This window comes from Oncorhynchus clarkii, chromosome 15 (assembly GCF_045791955.1).
Source record: "Oncorhynchus clarkii lewisi isolate Uvic-CL-2024 chromosome 15, UVic_Ocla_1.0, whole genome shotgun sequence".
Classification (NCBI taxonomy): Eukaryota; Metazoa; Chordata; class Actinopteri; order Salmoniformes; family Salmonidae; genus Oncorhynchus; species Oncorhynchus clarkii.
The window spans coordinates 19747725-19771531 of NC_092161.1; the positions used below are offsets into that span (position 1 = coordinate 19747725).

At 43.3% G+C, this 23807-nt stretch overlaps 1 protein-coding gene across 28 annotated transcripts in view; it reads right to left on the reverse strand.

Moving 5' to 3' along the window:
- The window catches only part of LOC139367020 (aspartyl/asparaginyl beta-hydroxylase-like), a 44374-nt gene that overhangs the window by 10420 nt on the left and 10147 nt on the right, over positions 1-23807 (reverse strand). For 3 of the 28 annotated variants that reach the window (XM_071104879.1, XM_071104876.1, XM_071104873.1), the window contains 7 exons: positions 23663-23731; positions 21441-21632; positions 19613-19663; positions 19414-19428; positions 18317-18385; positions 16890-16934; positions 8809-13326 (listed from right to left, as the gene is read on the reverse strand). In XM_071104879.1, the coding sequence (XP_070960980.1) occupies positions 11102-13326; positions 16890-16934; positions 18317-18385; positions 19414-19428; positions 19613-19663; positions 21441-21632; positions 23663-23731 (2666 nt within the window). In that variant the 3' untranslated portion in view covers positions 8809-11101. Of the gene's footprint in view, positions 1-1222; positions 1448-2219; positions 2289-8802; positions 13327-16889; positions 16935-18316; positions 18386-19413; positions 19429-19612; positions 19664-21440; positions 21633-23662; positions 23732-23807 lie in introns of those variants that run through there. The other 25 variants (XM_071104901.1, XM_071104898.1, XM_071104900.1 and 22 more) reach the window with 19 other exon arrangements.

A 23807-nucleotide genomic window follows, 5' to 3' on the forward strand; every position in this document is an offset into this window, starting at 1 on the left:
TGTTATACTCCTAACCTTTCAGTTCTGGGACAGCTGCAGCTTTCAGTTGTGGGACAGTTTCCAGTTCCGGAACAGATTCTACGTTAGCCTCTGGTTCTGGGACTGATTCAGCCTCTGCATTGTATTGCAATTGTAATCATACTAAAGATTTGATTTCAGTGCCATATAAGCATGTTTATCTGGTACATGGTTAAGGAGGACTGATCAAAGATAACACATTGGTTTGTGTTTGTGTGTGTGTGTGTGTGTGTGTGTGTGTGTGTAGCACACTTGCTTCCCGTGTCTCCTGGGAGCCTGGCCGGTCAGTAAATTGCTTTGACTCTTCTGCAAGACACTTCATAAATAACCTAACTAACTATTCACAGACCATTCAAAACATCTAACAAACACACTGCAATAAGCTATGCTTACTGGTAAATGCAAGGTCACAGTTAAGACCAGTCAATCAAGGAGAAGGCAAGGAAGGACAGAGTAGAAAACTCTGTGTTTGGCCAATGAATAATCAAAACATACCGAATATCTTACCTTTCATGTTAATGGCATCGATTTCATCCTCTAAACAAATGTCATGCAAAACTGACTCATGTAAGTATGAATGTGCGAATGAGTTCCAAACACACATTGTAATGTAACATACATACACACATACATAAACCGTGGTGTTACCCTTTGTTATTATAAAACCCTTTGTTACTGAAATACAGATTGCCCCTTTAAGGTTGTCGCATGAGTTGGTGCAGTTGCCATTCAGCTTGAGAAACGCTCCTGCTGCCTTTTCGGGTGGTCCCTGCTTTTCTTTTTGACCAACCCAATTGCAATTTCTTTGTTCATGTGGTTTTCATGGCCCCCAAATCAACATCCAGGGCCTATTTAACCAACGTTTCTAATTGGAAAATGAGACGGGGCACTGGGCCAAGCAGGTTTATGCAATAGCAGCTTTTGATTGCATTCCCCTCAGGATAAGCAGTCACACGAAACTTAATGGATAAATCTGTAATGAAGCACAGCAACAGAATGTATTTTTATGAAGGGACACAGTACGCATCTCCCCTCAAACTGTTTCCCCAACAGATGGGCACATTGGTGGGATAGTGCATAGATATACCTGGAGGAAATGGAACAGCAGTTGGTATGAGCCGTGGCAATATTTACCAGGTGATACTGGTACTCTTTGTATTCTTGGTGGGAGAAGGATGAACAATGTTTCAAGAGTGGTACTCACTTTCCTCTACCTGGACAGCAGCCTCAGCCTCAAACGATCCTGCCTCAACCGCCAGTTTCCCCTCAAAAGATTCCTCAGTTGCATCTTCTGCTTTGGCGGTAGTTCCCACTGCGTCCGGACTCTCACCTTCAGGGGCCTGCTGCTCCTGTGATGGGTTCGGTGGAAGCTGACCTTCTTCCTCAGTCCCCTCTGTTGTCTGGATGACTTCCTCCACAATGGGCTCGGCTAAAAGTTGAATTTTACAATTAAAGGACATTAGTTTAGGCCAAGGACTATATCCTTATGAAGCCATGTTTGTCGAAACGCATCGGTCTTAAGGGGGAGTTTTACTGATCTTCAAGATACAAATCACAAGTTACTTTGCTATTGGACTGTTTGTCCAGGCAGTGTAGCACAACCCCATAGTAGTTGGTCATTGTAGCTCTATGGGATTCTGCCGGCCGGAAGTCATGCATATGTTTTTCATTCAAATATCTTCCTACAGTGATGGTCTCTGACCAAACACCACCACCAGACTAGAGAATGTGTGTACAGGTTGTGGGTCATTTCATTGGTCCTACTGTAAACCCCGCCCACCCAGTACGTTGGATGAGCTAATCCGAGCGCACCTATTCTACCCTTGGTGGCTTTTTAAGATGTTTTTATGATCAACTGAGAATATGTGGTCAATGGATGGTTAGCTATAGGACAGGACAAATGCCTTTTCTGAAAACAAATAAGTCCATATGCCAAGAGGGTGTCATTTGAGTGACCTTTACAGCCACCCTAATCCCCCCCCCCCCCCAACAATACTGGTGAGGATATGTCCACAGGCATCTTTGACATCACATCCTCATTGTCGCTCACATTATGCATCTGTGTTTTTGGAGTAGGAAGAGCATGTCTGGGTATGTGCTATACAGAAGATAATACCTGGCTGTATGCAAATGTTAAGGGACATTTAAGTTTGTGGGATTCAGTGCAGGTACCAATCTGTCTCAATAAGGTGTGTTCTTACTTTGTTCTTCCACAGCAGATTCTTCCTTGGCTTCCTTCTGCACCAGAGAAACCGGCCTCTCTTTCACTCCTGTTCGTTTGGAAATGTTCATGTGGGCATGTGAAACATTATGTCAAAAAAATTGCCCATTTCTCACCACTACACAGCTCTAGAATTTCCAATCCAAAAAATAACTGCATTTCACAAGACTATCAATTTCAACTGTCAGGAATATGACTTGAGAACAAGAATATGATTTGAGAACATACATAAGGTGCATTTTCCAAGAAGTGATAATGACCAAAGAGGAAAGAGAAAGGCTAAAAAATGAAGTAAATAAATGACTGAGGACAATGAAAAGGAAATGAAAGAAGTCACATGAATACAACTGACTGGGGTTTACAGTTTGTTGTAACAGTGCCTGATCCAACAGGTATATGGAAATACTTCCATGGACCATCAGTCCCATAGCAGAATCTATGGCATCTTCAACTCCATGACATTCGGAACTATTAACGCCCCCTCATGGTGTTTGGATTATTGGATGGATATTTTAAGGGGACCCTTCACAGTCCTGGCCTGCCCTAAGCAATGTCAACATTGACAGTTAATTAATCACACATCACGGCTGTTGGCAATCTGAGTTAATAGGTCACTACTACTACTCAAGAGAAGAACATATAGTACATACAGTACCAGTCAAAAGTTTGGACACACCTACTCATTGAGGAATAATAGTGAACGAATCAAAACTATGAAATAACACACATAGAATCATCTAGTAACCAAAAAAATCGAAATATATTTTATATTTGAGAATCTTCAAAGTAGCCACCCTTTGCCTTGATGACAGCTTCGCACACTCTTGGCATTCTCTCAACCAGCTTCATGAGGTAGTCACCTGGAATGCATTTCAATTAACAGGTGTGCCTTGTTAAAAGTTAATTTGTGGAATTTCTTTCCTTCTTAATGATTTTGAGCCAATTGGTCGTATTGTGACAAGATAGGGGTGATATACAGAAGATAGCCCTATTTGGACCTGTCTGTATAGACCAAGTCTATACAGTGCCTTGCGAAAGTATTCGGCCCCCTTGAACTTTGCGACCTTTTGCCACATTTCAGGCTTCAAACATAAAGATATAAAACTGTATTTTTTTGTGAAGAATCAACAACAAGTGGGACACAATCATGAAGTGGAACGACATTTATTGGATATTTCAAACTTTTTTAACAAATCAAAAACTGAAAAATTGGGCGTGCAAAATTATTCAGCCCCTTTACTTTCAGTGCAGCAAACTCTCTCCAGAAGTTCAGTGAGGATCTCTGAATGATCCAATGTTGACCTAAATGACTAATGATGATAAATACAATCCACCTGTGTGTAATCAAGTCTCCGTATAAAATAGTAGAAAATAAAGAAAAACCCTTGAATGAGTAGTTGTGTCCAAACATTGACTGGTACTGTACATATGAAACACGTTGGGATTGGGCTACAATATATTGTATGAAAGTGTCATGTACTGTCATGTTGTCTTGTCTCTGTCCTTTCCCTTCACCCTGTCTCCCTCTGCTGGTCGTTGTTAGGTTACCTTTTCTCCCCCAATTTCCACCAGCTGTGCCTTGTCTCCTCCTAACCACCTCGTCACCCCGTTTCCCACCTGTTCCCTTTTTCCCTCTGATTAGGTCCCTATATCTCTCTCTGTTTTTGTTCCTGTCCTTGTCGGATTCTTGTTTGTTTGTGTCATTCATGCCTGAACCAGACTGTCGTCATGTTTGCTGTAACCTTGTCCTGTCCTGTCGGAATCTGCCGGTCCATCTGAGCCTACCTATGTTTGGTAATTAAAGAAGCTCTGTTTAAGTTGATTCGCTTTTGGGTCCTCATTCACGCACCGTAACAGAAGAATCCGACCAAGAATGGACCCAGCGACTTCGGATCCTCTCCACTCAGCCGTCGGGATCCAGGGAGCGATGCTAGGCAGACACGAGCAGGAATTGTCTGCTGCTCGACATGCCGTTGAGACCCTGGCCACCCAAGTCTCCAACCTCACAGAACAGGTTCACCATCTCCGCCTCGATCCACCGGCCACTTCCAGGGCTTTCGAATCTCCGGAGCCCAGAATCAATAACCCGCCGTGTTACTCTGGGGAGCCCACTGAATGCCGCTCGTTCCTCACCCAGTGTGATATTGTGTTTTCTCTCCAGCCCTACACTTTCTCCAGGAGCACTGCTCGTGTCGCCTACGTCATATCTCTCCTTATTGGACGGGCTCGTGAGTGGGGCACGGCAATCTGGGGGGCAAGGGCTGAGTGTACTAACCAGTATCAGGACTTTAAGGAGGAGATGATACGGGTTTTTGATCGATCTGTTTTTGGGGAGGAGGCTTCCAGGGCCCTGTCTTCCCTATGTCAAGGCAATCGATCCATAACTGACTACTCTATTGAGTTTCGCACTCTTGCTGCCTCCAGTGGCTGGAACGAGCCGGCCTTGCTCGCTCGTCTTCTGGAGGGTCTCCGCGCAGAGGTAAAGGATGAGATTCTCTCCCGGGAGGTTCCTTCCAGCGTGGATTCCTTGATTGAACTCGCTATTCGCATTGAGCGACGGGTTGATCTTCGTCACCGAGCTCGTGGAAAGGAGCTTGCGCTCTCCGATGCCCCCCTCTCCGCATCACTACCATCTTCCTCTGCCGGCTCGGGAGCTGAGCCTATGCAGCTGGGAGGTATCCGCATTTCGACTAAGGAGAGGGAACGGAGAATCACCAACCGCCTCTGTCTCTATTGCGGTTCTGCTGGTCATTTTGTCACTTCATGTCCAGTAAAAGCCAGAGCTCATCAGTAAGCGGAGGGCTACTGGTGAGCGCTACTACTCCTGTCTCTCCTTCAAGATCCTGCACTACCTTGTCGGTCCATCTACGCTGGACCGGTTCGTCAGCTTCCTGCAGTGCCTTAATAGACTCTGGGGCGGAGGGCTGTTTTATGGACGAGACCTGGGCTCGGGAACATGACATTCCTCTCAGACAGTTAAAGGAGCCCACGGCCTTGTTCGCCCTGGATGGTAGTCCTCTCCCCAGGATTCAGCGTGAGACGCTACCTTTAACCCTCACTGTTTCTGGTAATCATAGTGAAACCATTTCTTTTTTGATTTTTCGTTCACCTTTTACACCTGTTGTTTTGGGCCATCCCTGGCTAGTTTGTCATAATCCTTCCATTAATTGGTCTAGTAATTCTATCCTCTCCTGGAACGTCTCTTGTCATGTGAAATGTTTAATGTCTGCTATCCCTCCTGTTTCCTCTGTCTCTTCTTCACAGGAGGAGCCTGGTGATTTGACAGGGGTGCCGGAGGAATATCACGATCTGCGCACGGTGTTCAGTCGGTCCAGGGCCACCTCTCTTCCTCCACACCGGTCGTATGATTGTAGTATTGATCTCCTTCCGGGAACCACCCCCCCCCGGGGTAGACTATACTCTCTGTCGGCTCCCGAACGTAAGGCTCTCGAAGATTATTTGTCTGTAGCTCTTGACGCCGGTACCATAGTCCCCTCCTCCTCTCCCGCCGGAGCGGGGTTTTTTTTTGTCAAGAAGAAGGACGGGTCTCTGCGCCCCTGCATAGATTATCGAGGGCTGAATGACATAACAGTGAAGAATCGTTATCCGCTTCCTCTTATGTCTTCAGCCTTCGAGATCCTGCAGGGAGCCAGGTTTTTCACTAAGTTGGACCTTCGTAACGCTTACCATCTCGTGCGCATCAGGGAGGGGGACGAGTGGAAGACGGCGTTTAACACTCCGTTAGGGCACTTTGAATACCGGGTTCTTCCTTTCGGCCTCGCTAACGCTCCAGCTGTCTTTCAGGCATTAGTCAATGATGTCCTGAGAGACATGCTGAACATCTTTGTTTTCGTTTACCTTGACGATATCCTGATTTTTTCACCGTCACTCCAGATTCATGTTCAGCACGTTCGACGTGTCCTCCAGCGCCTTTTAGAGAATTGTCTTTTTGTGAAGGCTGAGAAGTGCACTTTTCATGCCTCCTCCGTCACATTTCTCGGTTCAGTTATTTCCGCTGAAGGCATTAAGATGGATCCCGCTAAGGTCCAAGCTGTCATTGATTGGCCCGTCCCTAAGTCACGCGTCGAGCTGCAGCGCTTTCTCGGCTTCGCGAACTTCTATCGTCGTTTCATCCGTAATTTCGGTCAGGTGGCAGCTCCTCTCACAGCCCTTACTTCTGTCAAGACGTGCTTTAAGTGGTCCGTTTCCGCCCAGGGAGCTTTTGATCTCCTCAAGAATCGTTTTACATCCGCTCCTATCCTTGTTACACCTGACGTCTCTAGACAGTTCGTTGTCGAGGTTGACGCGTCAGAGGTGGGAGTGGGAGCCATCCTTTCTCAGCGCTCCCTCTCTGACGACAAGGTCCACCCATGCGCGTATTTTTCTCATCGCCTGTCGCCGTCGGAACGTAACTATGATGTGGGTAACCGCGAACTGCTCGCCATCCGGTTAGCCCTAGGCGAATGGCGACAGTGGTTGGAGGGGGCGACCGTTCCTTTTGTCGTTTGGACTGACCATAGGAACCTTGAGTACATCCGTTCTGCCAAACGACTTAATGCGCGTCAGGCGCGTTGGGCGCTGTTTTTCGCTCGTTTCGAGTTCGTGATTTCTTATCGTCCGGGCTCTAGGAACACCAAGCCTGATGCTTTGTCTCGTCTCTTCAGTTCTTCAGTAGCCTCCACTGACCCCGAGGGGATTCTCCCTGAGGGGCGTGTTGTCGGGTTGACTGTCTGGGGAATTGAGAGGCAGGTAAAGCAAGCACTCACTCAAACTCCGTCGCCGCGCGCTTGTCCTAGGAACCTTCTTTTCGTTCCCGTTCCTACTCGTCTGGCCGTTCTTCAGTGGGCTCACTCTGCCAAGTTAGCCGGCCACCCTGGCGTTCGGGGTACGCTTGCTTCCATTCGCCAGCGTTTCTGGTGGCCCACCCGGGAGCATGACACGCGTCGTTTCGTGGCTGCTTGTTCGGTCTGCGCGCAGACTAAGTCCGGTAACTCTCCTCCTGCCGGCCGTCTCAGGCCGCTTCCTATTCCCTCTCGACCGTGGTCTCACATCGCCTTAGATTTTGTCACCGGACTGCCTTCGTCAGCGGGGAAGACTGTTATTCTTACGGTTGTCGATAGGTTCTCTAAGGCGGCTCATTTCATTCCCCTTGCTAAGCTTCCTTCTGCTAAAGAGACGGCACAAATCATCATCGAGAATGTTTTCAGAATTCATGGCCTTCCGTCAGACGTCGTTTCGGACAGAGGTCCGCAATTCACGTCTCAATTTTGGAGGGAGTTTTGCCGTTTGATTGGGGCTTCCGTCAGTCTCTCTTCCGGCTTTCACCCCCAGTCTAACGGTCAAGCAGAACGGGCCAATCAGACTATTGGTCGCATCTTACGCAGTCTTTCTTTTCGCAACCCTGCGTCTTGGTCAGAACAGCTCCCCTGGGCAGAATACGCCCACAACTCGCTTCCTTCATCTGCGACCGGGCTATCTCCTTTTCAGAGTAGCCTCGGGTACCAGCCTCCGTTGTTCTCATCTCAGTTCGCCGAGTCCAGCGTCCCCTCCGCTCAGGCTTTTGTCCAACGTTGCGAGCGCACCTGGAAGAGGGTCAGGTCTGCACTTTGCCGTTATAGGGCGCAGACTGTGAGAGCTGCTAATAAGCGTAGAACTAAGAGCCCTAGATATTGTCGCGGTCAGAGAGTTTGGCTCTCCACTCAGAACCTTCCCCTTAAGACGGCTTCTCGCAAGTTGACCCCGCGGTTCATTGGTCCATTCCGTATCTCTCAGGTCATTAATCCTGTCGCAGTGCGACTTCTTCTTCCGCGATATCTTCGTCGCGTCCACCCGGTCTTCCATGTCTCCTGTGTTAAGCCCGTTCTTCGCGCCCCCGCTCGTCTTCCCCCCCCCCCCCCCATCCTTGTCGAGGGCGCACCTATCTACAGGGTCCGTAAAATCTTGGACATGCGTCCTCGGGGCCGTGGTCATCAGTACCTAGTTGACTGGGAGGGGTACGGTCCTGAGGAGAGGAGTTGGGTTCCCTCTCGGGACGTGCTGGACCGTGCGCTGATTGATGATTTCCTCCGTTGCCGCCAGGTTTCCTCCTCGAGTGCGCCAGGAGGCGCTCGGTGAGTGGGGGGGTACTGTCATGTACTGTCATGTTGTCTTGTCTCTGTCCTTTCCCTTCACCCTGTCTCCCTCTGCTGGTCGTTGTTAGGTTACCTTTTCTCCCCCAATTTCCACCAGCTGTGCCTTGTCTCCTCCTAACCACCTCGTCACCCCGTTTCCCACCTGTTCCCTTTTTCCCTCTGATTAGGTCCCTATATCTCTCTCTGTTTTTGTTCCTGTCCTTGTCGGATTCTTGTTTGTTTGTGTCATTCATGCCTGAACCAGACTGTCGTCATGTTTGCTGTAACCTTGTCCTGTCCTGTCGGAATCTGCCGGTCCATCTGAGCCTACCTATGTTTGGTAATTAAAGAAGCTCTGTTTAAGTTGATTCGCTTTTGGGTCCTCATTCACGCACCGTAACAGAAAGTTGCCATAGATAGTTATTATTGCTATTGAAAGAGCACACACGCCAATTTGAGGAAAGCTCTTTAATAATCAAAGTGGCTTTAGGACAAAAGCCAGTACCTAGTGAGATTTTAGTTTCACCAAAGCAAGAAAAGGCCTACATCATTTTATGAAAATACACCAAGGCTGTTTCAAACAACAGACACAAACATAAAAACAAAGATTTAAAAAGGTAGTATTTTTTCTGTCATGCAATTTCTAAATATTAACTTTACAGCAGTAACAAAATACAGCAAAGGTACCATTTACAACTGGTAAATGACAAAAAGAGTACCCCAAGAAGTTGGTATGTTGTTTCAAACAGAGTTTCACACTTGCATCATCAAGTCTTTACGAAAAGAAAATGTAGCTACGGCCTTGTTTCATGAGATGTTTCAAGTAATATGTAAAGAAGTGCCCAGGCCATACTGAAGATTTTTCAGAAAGCAAAAGTAAATCTTATTGTCATCATACAAAAACACCTATCAAGTTAACACAAAACATTTAACTAGCATATAACTGAAAAGCAAGCAAAGAGTAGAAAGACTAATTTGATTCAATTCAAAACGAATGAAAGAAAGAAAGACAGCTGATAGGTGTGGTGTATGGCCAATATACCACGGCTAAAGGTGGATCTTAGGCACGACACAACGCCTGGATACAGCCATTAGCCGTGGTATACTGGCCATATACCACAAACCCCCGAGGTGCATTATTGCTATTATCAATTGGTTACCAACGTAATTAAAAATACATGTTTTGTCATACCTGTGGTATACAGTCTGATATACCATGGCTGTCAGCCAATCAACATTCAGGGCTTGAACCACCCAGTTTATAGCACTCGTTTGCAAATCTGTGTGGCAATGCAAATTTACGCTAGCCATTTGAACTCACTGAGAAACACCTTATACCAGGGGTGTCAAACTCATTCCATGGAGGGCCTAGTGTCTGCTGGTTTTTGTTTTTTCCTTTCAATGAAGACCTACACAACCAGGTGATGGGAGTTCCTTACTAATTAGTGACCTGAATTCATCAAACAAGTACAAGGGTGGAACGAAAACCCACAGACACTTGGCCCTAACATAAATATCAAATCAAATGTATTTATATAGCCCTTCTTACGTCAGCTGATATCTCAAAGTGCTGTACAGAAACCCAGCATAAAACCCCAAACAGCAAGCAATGCAGGTGTAGAAACACGGTGACTAGGAAAAACTCCCTAGAAAGGCCAAAACCTAGAGAGGAACCAGGCTATGAGGGGTGGCCAGTTCTCTTCTGGTTGTGCCGGGTGGAGATTATAACAGAACATGGCCAAGATGTTCAAATGTTCATAAATGACCAGCATGGTCAAATAATAATAATCACAGTAGTTGTCGAGGGTGCAGCAAGTCAGCACCTCAGGTAAATATTCTGGTAAATTTTCTAATCTAAAAAAAAACCAATCACTTCAAGCCAATGAGCATACTTTGTCTTTAGTCTGTATATAATTCAATATCTTTTGACATTATTAGGACATTAACACTTATGTTAGAAAGTGATAGGATGATGTTAACATTTGTAGCAATGTAAGAAATACAGTAAAACACACAAATGTCAAAATGGCATAATATTGCATTGTAACTAGTTTCAAAGTAGTTTATTCAGTGACTTGCAGGTGAAGGGTACAGAACGTACACTAATGAAAGAAAGACAGAAAGAAAGACTCACACACTAATGAATGCTCCCACAATTTTAATGAATGCTTCCGCAGGTGTATCTATGGGAGCATTTATCAGTGTGCCGGTACCCATCTTTCTGTAATGATTATACAGTATGTATGCATGTATGTATGTATGTATGTGTAAATATATATCAGGGTACATGTTGGACACAAGTGGAATCTCTATAACATGTTATCCGCTGGGTTGTACTCAGTGCATATTTTTCCCAATAAATCAATCAATCATTCGTATTGTGCCATAAAAACGTACCAAAAGGGGGAGGACAAGGCTCTGATTTGTAAGAACCGAAGACCAAAACCAAAGTTGATTATCACAGATCACCACAGACCAGCCATAACATATTTAGCATTGGCATGAACGTGAATTTAAATTCAGCACCATCGATTATATTGGCTCAAATGTAAATCAATTCCTAGCCCCTCCTCATTAGACACGTGTAGATCTGAAGGGGTTGGAAACATGGCAATATGTCAGAGAATCCATCCAGCCTATCAGAAGGACAATGTGAAGCACTGCATTGCTTACCTCTTTCCAATCCCTGCAGATCTACAGAAGTGCCTTTAGGGAGGAGGGGATAGTTGTCGGTTTTGTAATTGAAGGATCATCATCCTGTGAAGCTCCATTTCTTGTTCACCTTGGTGGCTTTAGGCTTCAGAAGATCTTGTATAGCCAATATTTTTTCCTTCTTGCTTGTAGTTGTGAAGTTGTTTGCATTTTTCTCTGGCATCTCCTCTTTTGCTTGTTTGGCTCTTTTCTCTTTCACAACTCTCTCCCTTTCTATCTTTTCTTTGAGTAGAGGATCTTTTTCTGCTCTCTCCTTCCCTGCCTTCACCTTAGGTAACTGTTCTCTGTCTATCTTGGGTAACTGTTCTCTGTCTATCTTGGGTAACTGTTCTGTCTCAACCTTGGCCTTTGCAGTCTTTTCTTTGACAAAGTGTCCTTTTACCGCCACTCTCTCCTTTTCTTTAGCAGCTAACTCTCTGGCTTGTTGCTCTTTCTCTGCTCTCTCCTTTCCCTTCGCTACCCTTTCTCTCTCCATCCTCTTCTTTTCAGATCCCTTCGCAACCCTTTCTCTCTTCATCCTCTTCTTTTCAGATCCCTTTGCTACCCTTTCTCTCTCCATCCTCTCCTTTTCAGATTCCTTTGCGACCCGTTCCTTCTCAATCCTCTCCTTTTCTGCTTTCTCTTTGGCGACCCGTTCCTTCTCAATCCTCTCCTTTTCTGCTTTCTCTTTGGCGACCCGTTCCTTCTCAATCCTTTCCTTTTCTGCTTTCTCTTTGGCGACCCGTTCCCTCTCAATCCTCTCCTTTTCTGCTTTCTCTTTGGCGACCCGTTCCCTCTCAATCCTCTCCTTTTCTGCTTTCTCTTTGGCGACCCGTTCCTTCTCAATCCTCTCCTTTTCTGCTTTCTCTTTGGCGACCCGTTCCTTCTCAATCCTCTCCTTTTCTGCTTTCTCTTTGGCGACCCGTTCCCTCTCAATCCTCTCCTTTTCTGCTTTCTCTTTGGCGACCCGTTCCTTCTCAAGCCTCTCCTTTTCTGCTTTCTCTTTGGTGACCCGTTCCTTCTCAATCCTCTCCTTTTCTGCCTTCTCTTTGGCGACCCGTTCCTTCTCAATCCTCTCCTTTTCTGCTTTCTCTTTGGTGACCCGTTCCTTCTCAATCCTCTCCTTTTCTGCCTTCTCTTTGGCGACCCGTTCCTTCTCAATCCTCTCCTTTTCTGCTTTCTCTTTGGCGACCCGTTCCCTCTCAATCCTTTCCTTTTCTGCTTTCTCTTTGGCGACCCGTTCCTTTTCAAGCCTCTCCTTTTCTGCTTTCTCTTTGGCGACCCGTTCCTTTTCAAGCCTCTCCTTTTCTGCTTTCTCTTTGGCGACCCGTTCCTTCTCAATCCTTTCCTTTTCTGCTTTCTCTTTGGCGGCCCGTTCCTTCTCAATCCTTTCCTTTTCTGCTTTCTCTTTGGCGGCCCGTTCCTTCTCAACCCTCTCCTTTTCTGCTTTCTCTTTGGCGACCCGTTCCTTCTCAACCCTCTCCTTTTCTGCTTTCTCTTTGGAGACCCGTTCCTTCTCAATCCTCTCCTTTTCTGCTTTCTCTTTGGCGTCCCGTTCCTTCTCAATCCTCTCCTTTTCTGCTTTCTCTTTGGCGACCCGTTCCTTCTCAATCCTCTCCTTTTCTGCTTTCTCTTTGGCGACCCGTTCCTTCTCAATCCTCTCATTTTCTGCTTTCTCTTTGGCGACCTGTTCCTTCTCAATCCTCTCCTTTTCTGCTTTCTCTTTGGCGACCCGTTCCTTCTCAATCCTCTCCTTTTCTGCTTTCTCTTTGGCGACCCGTTCCTTCTGTAGTCTTTCCTTTTCTGCTTTCTCTTTGGCTGCTCGATCCTTTTCCAGTCTCTCTTTCTCCATCCTTTCCAGCTCTGCCTTCTCCTTTTCTATCCTCTCTTTCTCTAGCTTTTCCTTCTCCAATTGCTCTTTTTCTGCCTTCTCCTCAGCTTCCCTCTCTTTCTCTTCTCTCTCCAACTGCTCCAGTTGCTCTTTCTCCAGCCTCTCTTTCCCGGCTTGCTCCTGTGCTTTTCTCTCAGCCTCTCTTTTCTCTTCTTGTTCTCTTTTCTCTCGAAGTTGAGCCTCTAACATTTCCTGGGCTTTTTGGGCCACCTCTTGCCTCTTGAGTTCCAGAGCATTGACCAATTGTCTCTCTTCCTCCTCTTTGTCCAGGATACTTCTCACTTCAGCCAAAGCCATTTCAGCAATTTTTTGAGCTTCAATCTTCTCATGGATCATTCTCAACTGTTCCTTTAATGCTGACTTTAATTTCCTCCCAAGTTCTCTTGTTGGGTGCTCTGGGGGTTTGAAACTTGTTTTAAAGGGCAGTATGTCAACACTCCTATTTCCCACTGCCAGTGGCACAAGCCAGGAGGTTTATTATTATTGTTATGTATGTGCCCCAGTATCTGTGTCTTAGAAATGTCCCTAACGCCTAGGAAGCTCCAATTCAACTCCAATTTTAATGTCAAAATATGTTTGTTACTCACAAAATATGGAGTTTTGCTGAGCAACTATCTTAATTTACTCCCGTTACGGCCAGTATGTACTTCCAATTGTAAAAAAAATAAGAATGCACAAGCAACCGAATAATTACCCATTCGACACCTCCAATGTATTGAACTGTTGTAGACTTCGACCTGTGCTTGGGGGAAACGAATAGTTTTATTTTTTTTGTTGCTTGTACATTTTTATTTAGAACTTTTCGGAAGTACATTAACGACTGTAATGGGAGTAAATTAAGACTGTTGCTCATCCATACTGTGACTAAGAAACGTATTTTGACATAACACTTGCAGAGCTGTCTAATGGGAGTTTGTAACGGCGCTCCCTGGGCATTAGAGGAGAGCCGTCATACTCAACGTTGACATTAACGCACAGATACTGGGGCCTGTTCTATGGTAACTCTTATTTGAATTAAGTCTTATTTGAATTAGTCGCTACTTTTGAGACTCTTCACAATTATCACACAAATTATTTGAAAATACAACATTTCACTCCATGTTCATTTTGAAAAGATCCAAAATTTGTTGGAGCAGAAAAAATGTTTCTGAATTAAATCGGGTTAGGTGTAAGATTAGCAGTATAGTTAGGTTAGTTTTAAAATCAGATTTCTAGGAGAAATTACAGAAGTTTCAGCTATTCAAATTCATAGACATCACTCTTGATGCAAGGATTATGGTGTTGATCTCCGAATCAGCTATCCAAATCATGCTGTAATTGGGTATTGTGGTTCTGCCATGACTCTTTCGCATGCATGCACTTTACCAATCAGCTATCTGATCATTTGAAAACATCAAACCTGCATGAGAAAAGCCATTGATCACTAAAGGGTGTTCACAACATTGCTCACGAAATTGAAGAAAAACTCCAATATGCAGGCTATAGTTTGGTGGTGCTTTATAGTAACAACCAAACCAGTGTAGGAAATTAAACTGAGGCGACTGTATAGTCTACAGTTATTCGGCCTCTTTTTCGTCTCCCTCCTTGAACTACTTCAAAACACTCTCTTTCTCTGCTTACTCCTGCGCTCTCCTCTCTTTCCTCTTCCGAGTTAAGCCTCTAGCATTTCCTGGACCTTTGGGCCACCTCTTGAGCTACAGCACTCTGGCCAATTGTCTCTCCTGCTCCTCTTTAGCAAGAATATTCTCAGCCTGTCTTTTGTCTTCTTGTTCAATTTCCTCCCCCACTTTCTCCTCGTTGAGTTCAGCATGTAACATTCCCTGGGCTTTCTGGGCCGCAGAGCATTGACCACCTGTCTCTCCTCAGGCTCTGGTCGGGCCGGGCTTAAAATCTTCACGCTCGACAAAAACTAATTGTAATTTCCCTGCCATCTTTATTTTCTCCTGATTGAGTATTAATTTCTCAATTTCCAGCTGCAGTCTCTTCTTCCCTCTGCAGTTTTGCTACTTCTGCACCCAGACTGGATGGCTTGCTTGTCCTGCTATTACAATACATATGACATATTATAGTTGATCAAATAGCCTTAGGACAATAGGTTAAAACAAGGCTGAGATTGAACATCTACAGTTTTCACCTTGTTGCTGCTGGTACTACGTTAGCATATTCCGGGTTCTTTTCTTATTACATCACATCCATGGTAATAAGTGTTAAAAAAACACACCGACCGGACTAGAGTTCAACATGTGAATCAACATGCTGCACATCTTATGGCGGATGATTCCACAACTCTTCATGGAGTTGATTCATCCTAACAACTCACTCCAGTCATTTCAACACCACTAAATCAAACGAATCAAATCACATCAGAAAAACAAGGTTATTCAGATTATGGCACACATTACGTATTAGGATTAGAGGTCGACTGATTATGATTTTTCAACACCGATACCGATTATTGGAGGACCAAAAAAAGCCGATACCGATTAAATCGTCCGATTTTAATATATATTTGTAATAATGACAATCACAACAATACTGAATGAAAACGTTTATTTTAACTTAATATAATACATAAATAAAATCAATTTAGTCTCAAATAAATAATGAAACATGTTCAATTTGGTTTAAATAATGCAAAAACAGTGTTGGAGAACAAAGTAAAAGTGCAATATGTGCCATGTAAAAAAGCTAACGTTTAAGTTCCTTCCTCAGAACATGACAACATATTAAAGCTGGTGGTTCCTTTTAACATGAGTCTTCAATATTTCCAGTTAAGAAGTTTTAGATTGTAGTTATTATAAGAATTATAGTACTATTTCTCTCTATACCATTTGTATTTCATATACCTTTGACTATTGGATGTTCTTATAGGCACTTTAGTATTGACAGCCTAATCTCGGGAGTTGATAGGCTTGAAGTCATAAACAGGGCAATGCTTGAAACACAGCGAAGAGTTACTGGCAAACGCAGGAAACTGCTGTTTGAATGAATGCTTACGAGCCTGCTGCTGCCTACCACCGCTCAATCAAATATCAAATCATATATATATATTTTTTTTACCTTTATTTAACTAGGCAAGTCAGTTAAGAACAAATTCTTATTTTCAATGACGGCCTAGGAACAGTGGGTTAACTGCCTGTTCAGGGGCAGAACGACAGATTTGTACCTTGTCAGCTTAGGGATTTGAACTTGCAGCCTTTCGGTTACTAGTCCAACGCTCTAACCACTATATAATATAATAAAAACACAGAAATACGAGCCTTAGGTCATTATTAATATGGTAAAATCTGGAAACTATAATTTCGAAAACAAAACGCTTATTCTTTCAGTGAAATACGGAACCGTTCCATATTTTATCCAGGGTGGTATCCCTAAGTCTAAATATTGGTGCAACGACAGTGCTTATTTCACGAATGTGCTTGTTAAATCATCACCCGTTTGGCGAAATAGGCTGTGATTCGATGATAAATTAACAGGCACTGCATTGATTATAGGCAACGCAGGACAAGCTAGATAAACTAGTAATATCATCAACCATGTGTAGTTAACTAGTGATTATGTTAAGATTGATGGTTTTTTCTATGATAAGTTTAATGCTAGCTAACAATTTACCTTTGCTCCTTGCTGCACTCGCGTAACAAGTAGTCAGCCTGCCACGCAGTCTCCTTGTGGAGTGCAATGTAGTCAGCCATAATCAGCGTCCAAAAATACAGATTACCGATTGTTATGAAAACTGGAAATCGGCCCTAATAAAATCGGCCATGCCGATTAATCGGTCAACTAATTTGGATAATCAATCAATCTTAAATTTCATTATCAATACAGCGTTTTGTCATGTTTAATAACCAAGGGGGATGCAAGCAAAGATAAAATTCGGTTGTCAGTGCACGTCAGGCAAAACAATCACACACCAAAGAAGTTCACTTTCGTCTAACAACCAAATGCAACATGCTGATACCTTTTGTTCTGTTCTTTTTAGAAGCCACCTCTCCAGGACTCTGATCTGATTTGAGAGAGGAAGAACAGTAATAAAACACCAAGGAATTAGAGCTACTTCACAATAAAATTACAGCCATGGTTGATAGAACTCAGGCACCTTTAAAGCTGCAATATGTAACTTTTTGGGCGACCCCATTAAATTCACATAGAAATGTGAGTTATAGATCTGACACTTAACTCTGACACTCATTTAAAGCAAGTCTAAGAAGCGGTAGATATGTTCTATGTGCGCTATTTCTATGCTTCCCATGCTTAAGTTTTGTTTTTGCATCTTTTACTTTCGGTTTTGTACACCTGCTTCGAACAGCTGAAAATACAACATATTTGCTTTTGTAAAAATGATTGATACACTTGCTTGTTTTGTCACAAACTGAAATCAGGCTAACTATTAGAAGGGCTTCCGAGTGGCGCAGCGGTCTAAGGAACTGCATCTCAGTGCAAGGGGCGTCACAATAGTACCTGGTTCGAATAGTACCTGGCTGTGATTGGGAGTCCCATAGGGCGGCACACAATTGGCCCATATAGGAATGGATTAAAGATGTAACGCAGTAATTAGCAAGAAAATGTGTGTGAAAATGGTGGAACACATCTACGCAGTTAGGCATATGTGAACAAATGTTATCATAATATGCCATTTAGCAGATGCTTTTATGTGTGCATGCGTTTTGCATATGGGTGATCCTGAGAATCGAACCCACTACCCTGGCGTTACAAGCGCCATGCTCAAACAACTGGGCTACAAAGGACCACAAAGCCTATAAACTACTCAGAAGTAAGACCATGGTGAGCTCTACTGTTAAACAACTACTCACACTAGTAGCTTTACAATAGCCACCCTCTTCATCCCCTAACCCAAAATCTCTTAAGAATATTGAGAAATTAGACCCAAGTATGTGAAGTCGTCCTGAATGCAAACAAACGGGCTTTAAGGTGACCTGGAGCAGAAGGATGTCTCCATCGTATAGGTGTAAACAGTCATGGGTTCAAGGTCATTAAAAATACTTTATTTCTCAACAGACATCATTAGCATTAGGCCGATGTACCTCTGACCCTTGTCCATGCCCCACAGAAAGTTTGGGGAATGAATACAGGTGTCATTATAACAACCACTACAGAATCAAAACTCAACATCTTGAAAGTATGACTGATGATTGTATTAATGATAAACAACACGCATATGCAACACACATTACCACTTTCCTGACAGATTAAAACTCAATGGAACTGGACTTTAACTGGATATTTAGTTTAAGTACCTTCAGGTTTGACTTTTGTCATAGCATCCACAGGCTTGTTTTTAAAAAAAAATGAAGAAAGGAAGAGCTTTTTAGCTTCATCAATGGTCAACAAGAATTGACTCATACAACAGACTCACAACAGACTCACCACCATTAAATAGTAGGCTACCTTTTGTCTTTTCTGTTTTTGGAACGGGAACCTCTACAATATTCTCAGCTGAAATGTTTTCAGGGGACAAAGAGAAACCAAAGTTAAGTGTGTGTCAAATGAAGAAGAAGTGATCATGCTATTCCAGAGTGCATCATCAAACCAAAGTCAACAGTCATTCAGTCTCTGAAAACACATTTCAGTTAATCAAATACTTTGTGCCGCTTTAAAGAAAATTATAACATAATTTAACCTTTATTGTGCCTCTGCCTAGTTTATGGTCTTTCATGTAGGCTTGTTAAAAAAAAGTCCAATAAGACCCAAAAGTAACCAAACTATATATTATTATATATATATTTTTTAAAGAATGAGATCTATTCTGAACAGGGAACTACTTCAATCCACTAATGAGATTTAATTTTGCCTTACAACAGCCTGTACGAGTTGCAGATCGTCTTATCCAAGCGGTTAGGAGCATTGGGCCAGTAACCGAACAGTTGCTGGTTCAAATCTCAGAGCCGACTAGGTAAAAAAAGAATGGTTGATCCCTGGCTCTGACCCCACTCTTCTGAATGGAGAAAAAACAGATGAAAAATGCGATATAAAATTGACGGTAAACAATAATCCAACCTATACTCATTTGAACAACAAGTTTAAACTTGGGCCTTGGTTGGCTACACACAAGACAAAACTATCGTCTCTCTCTTCAAAATGAGAGGCAACAGTGAAACACAAGCTAATTTTAATCACAGTTTTGACCGAGGTGTTGCATGAAGTTAAGAGGCCTACTTCTTGGTCAAAAACACCACATGAGTGATACAATATTTCCACGTATGAAGTCTTCTACCTCTGATCCCTGACTGCTGCACTGTCTGTCAAAGGGCTGTTTAAAAATCCATGGTGCACACGCAAACAGAGCGAAGAGCCACAGTCCAGAGAAAGTTGATTCTCACACAAAGTGTGACCATGTCATGCCCACCAGAAATCAATTTTCCAACTTAAACACACGTACGCACGCGCACACACACAGACAAAAATGATACTTTTATTCCCAAAGAGAATAAAATCATTCTGGAAAAGAAATTCAAGGAAGATACCTTTTTTCTTGTCCTCTAATTATGTCAAAGGAAAGAAGAACCATTAGCAACAGTGACACATTTCGACACAGTATGTTTTTTTGTTGAGGGTTGGTCCATTTACTAGGCAATATTAAGGGTCACGAGGGAGTTTAACAAAAAACTCCAAATGTAGGCCAAAGTCAACACGCACAGGGAGCAACCAACCGGGAGGAAGTACCTTTTTTCAGCGTTTCCTTTTTGGGAGCAGCAGTTTTGACCTCTTTCTCGTCTAACATACAAACAAAAACAAAAAAAGATATTAGCCACAGCATGGACCATGTCGGAGGGGACTGTACGTGCCATTTCAAAAGAGTGCAAACTGTGCATCATACCGCAAATATGACACTGTCGCTCAATCTATATGAAACAGAAAGAAGTCACTTATTCCTGTCATGATCCACTCCTGTACAAAAGGCATAACACTTTGTCGATGACCATAATCTTTGATAGTGCCTATGTTTGTAGATAGTAGACACTACACATAAAATAGTTCCATCAACACTGCGAGTCATATTTATTAGACGGATGCTAAAACTTTACCTCACTACATAATAAATAAAAAATGCAGTGTTCAGATATTTTACCTCAAGATATTTTAATAGACTAGTACTACATATTACATTAGGCCTACTTAAAATAGTTTTTTTTCCAAAAATGGCCTAAACTCTGGCTGATTGTCCCTCCAGTCTGGAACAGAAATACACCCTCTCTTGGTCATTGTGACCTTCGGTAAATAAAGAAACTGAAAACAGAGTCTGAAACCCTTCCGTAAATACTTAGCCCACATGGCTTAAAGTCAATGTGGACGACATTCCTAAACTCTGGGGTTCAGGTTGAGCTTTGTGGGGCTGTTTGGCAAGAGATGGGAACTTCTCTTCAATCCAATAATAGCATGGTGGTTTATTAGCAGTTACAGTTTAACACACATTTCCTTCAAATAGAAATGCAAAAAACGCTGCAGAGTTGCAAATTCAGTGGTCATTTGGTCATTCACAATGCATTTGTGCATCATTCCAGCGTCACGCCAACAACACACTCAGTGTTAGTCCTTTCCAGATGTAGGCCTAATACCATTGAATCAAAGGAATTTAGACAAAGTAGTCATCCTTGCTAAACTGAATTAACATACTACTGCTGGGAAAAGCGAGACAACTGCTAGACATAGTCTTAGAATAGACCGTGCAAATAGATACAGCATGCTTTGAATGAAGATCACATCACTGCAAGTAGCCCAGCAAGCTAATCCAAAGGGGAACATTGCTGACATAATAAGCGTTTGAGGATAGAAAACGGCATGTACTGCAGTATCCAATGTTGCACTGCTAAAAAGATACACGACATCATACTTTTTTGTGAATTAAACTATGAGACACAAACTGCGAAATAGAACGTTATCAGAAGCCTGAACAGTGTTATGTGGATGGTCAGTGGTTGGTTATAAAGATAAAATACTTAATTGACATTTCTGATTAAAGGGAATTACTGTAAGGCTTTTAAGAGTATAGATTAACTGATTACTTTCAAATCCTGTCTTTCTTTACCAATGGTCTAAAAGCAGAAATGACAAATTCAGTTTAACTGGCAAAATTAAAAGATTTAAATAGCACATAAATTATTAATTCAGCCAGAACAAAGATGTGCAAAGAATATGTGCATCACAACGATGATGAGTAGTGCAAAAGCTTCGAAAAAGTGCAAAGCATAAAAGTATTTTTAAGTCCAGGCCAATATTCCCAATGGCACCATAGCAACAAGTCCAAAGTCAAGGAGGACAAAAACATGATATCCTCTTTTCAGGCATTCTTTTCACACGACCAGCGCAATTTTCAATTTCCTCCACTTAGAGTTGAGGGGCGAGGTGACCTTTGGGTGACCTTAGGCCTCACCCAGTAGACTAGTCTCGTTCTGCTCCTCATGGTTAGGAGTGGAAAGCTCAGGAGCTTTTGACTACTGATCCTGTAGGTCTAATATAACGCCCTGAACCCCAGCACCGTTCTGGGACGTACCAGCATCACCCTCCTCCTCTGCTGTCTCACTCTCTGGATCCTCCACCTTCTCTACGGGAGGAGAGATCACGTCATAGAGAAACGTGAAGAAGCCGTGAAACCAATCTGAGCCCTCCTCGGCTAAAATACCGAAGATTTCCTCTAGGGAATCTGCGTTTTCATTAGTAATTTCACCGCCCTCTTTGGTCAAGCCTGACGAGAGAGAGGAGGAAAACAAGGGGGAAGAGAAGAGGAGAGAGAGGATAGAGGATGGAGAGAGGGAAGGGAAGAGAAATGAAGAGAGTGGATGGTAATGCAGGAAAGAGAGAGGCGTATAAGAAGAGCGACAAGAAAATACCCCCTTTAAAAGTTGAGAGTGTAGCTGTCTGAAAGTGTAGAACTTTGAAATGTCGCTGTTAGCTATGGACAGAGGTACTGAAACCAATCATGTTCAGTGTTTTTAGTCAGGGACGATCATTAGTCCTTGTCTTTGATTGGTTAAGTCTTTATTAGTCCCTTTATTAGGCCACACAGGACAAGAGCTATTAGACTAGGCATTATGTGAACTGGAAAGTGTCCATGATGAGCCAGTATTGTATATACAGTGCCTTCAGAAAGTATTCAGACCCCTTGACTTTTTCCACACTTTGTTACGTTACAGCCTTATTCTAAAATTGATAAAATACAAATAAATCCTCAGCAATCTACACACAATACCCCATAATGACAAAGTGAAAACAGGTTTTAGATTCTTTTGCTACATTTATAAAAATGTACATAACTATTCAGACCCTTTGCTATGAGACTTGAAATTGAGCTCAGGTGCATCCTGTTTCCATTGGTCATCCTTGAGATGATTCTACAACTTGATTGGAGTCCACCTGAGGTAAATTCAATTGATTTGACATGATTTGTTAAGGCACACACCTGTCTATATAAGGTCCCCCAGTTGACAGCGCATGTCAGAGCAAAAGCCAAGCCATGATGTCGAAGGAATTGCTTGTAGAGCTCCGAGACAGGATTATAACGAGGCACAGATCTGGGGAAGGGTACCAAAACATTTCTGCAGCATTGAAGGTCCCCAAGAACACAGTGGCCTCCATCATTCCTAAATGGAAGAAGTTTGGAACCACCAAGACTCTTCCTAGAGTTAGCTATCCAGCCAAACTGAGCAATCGGAGAAGGGTCTTGTTCAGGGAGGTGACCAAGAAACCGATGGTTACTATAACAGAGCTCTGGAGTTCCTCTGTGGAGATGGGAGAACCTTCCAGAAGGACAACCATCTCTGCAGCACTCCACCAACCATGCCTTTATGGAAGAATGAACAGACAGATGCCACTCCTCAGTAAAAGGCACATCACAGCCGGCTTGGAGTTTGCCAAAAGGCACCTAAAGACTCTCAGACCATGAGAAACAAGATAATCTGGACTGATGAAACCAAGATTGAAGTCTTTGGCCTGAATGCCAAGCGTCACGTCTGGAGGAAACCTGGCACCATCCCTACAGTGAAGCATGGTGGTGGCAGCATCATGCTGTGGGGATGTTTTTCAGCGGCAGGGACTGGGAGACTAGTCAGGAGTGAGGCAAAGATCGACGGAGCAAAGTACAGAGAGATCCTTGATGAAAACGTGCTCCAGAGCGCTCAGGACCTCAGACTGGGTCAAAGGTTCACCTTCCAACTGGACCCTAAAAAACCTGTTTTTGCTTTGTCATTATGGGGTATTGTATGTAGATTGTTCCCCCCCATTTTTCTAATAAGGCTGTAACCTAACAAAATTTAGAAAAAGTAAAGGGGTCTGAATACTTTCCGAAGGCACTGTACATGCGGCTGGTGGCCAATATTACAATCATAAGCAATATGGTTACGTTGGTTTTCAGCTATATCTCACTACAGAAATGTAGTGTTGTTGCAGCTGTTGTAGGAGTTAAATAACTCCGTGAAGAGGCTACCAGAGGACTTCAAGCTCTTTTGAGCTGCACACTAAACAAAAGATTTACTTCTGAACAACTGTGTCCAGCAGTATTTTCATAAAACTATTTTTTGACGTGAAGATTCATTCACAGCATCAACAAAAATGTCTGGTTTTAAAGTGACACACTTGAATTTATCCCATCTAAGTAAACTCTAAGTAAGCTGTTTAGTTGATTGCACTGGTACTCAAACTAAAGAAACCAAGTCAGTCATGCACAAGCAACATTTACTGTAGAGGTCACAAAAAGGTCATCATTAAAAATGCACTTGCCAAGTAGTACTTTGGCGTCCTCCACATCGAAGTCCCCGTCGCCATCTGCGTCATACGCTGAAAGTTTACCTGCAAAAATGTCATAGATAGGGTCATGCCATAAAAAACATTCAGAGTACAGTCCTTTCCACAAATATGCCTATCC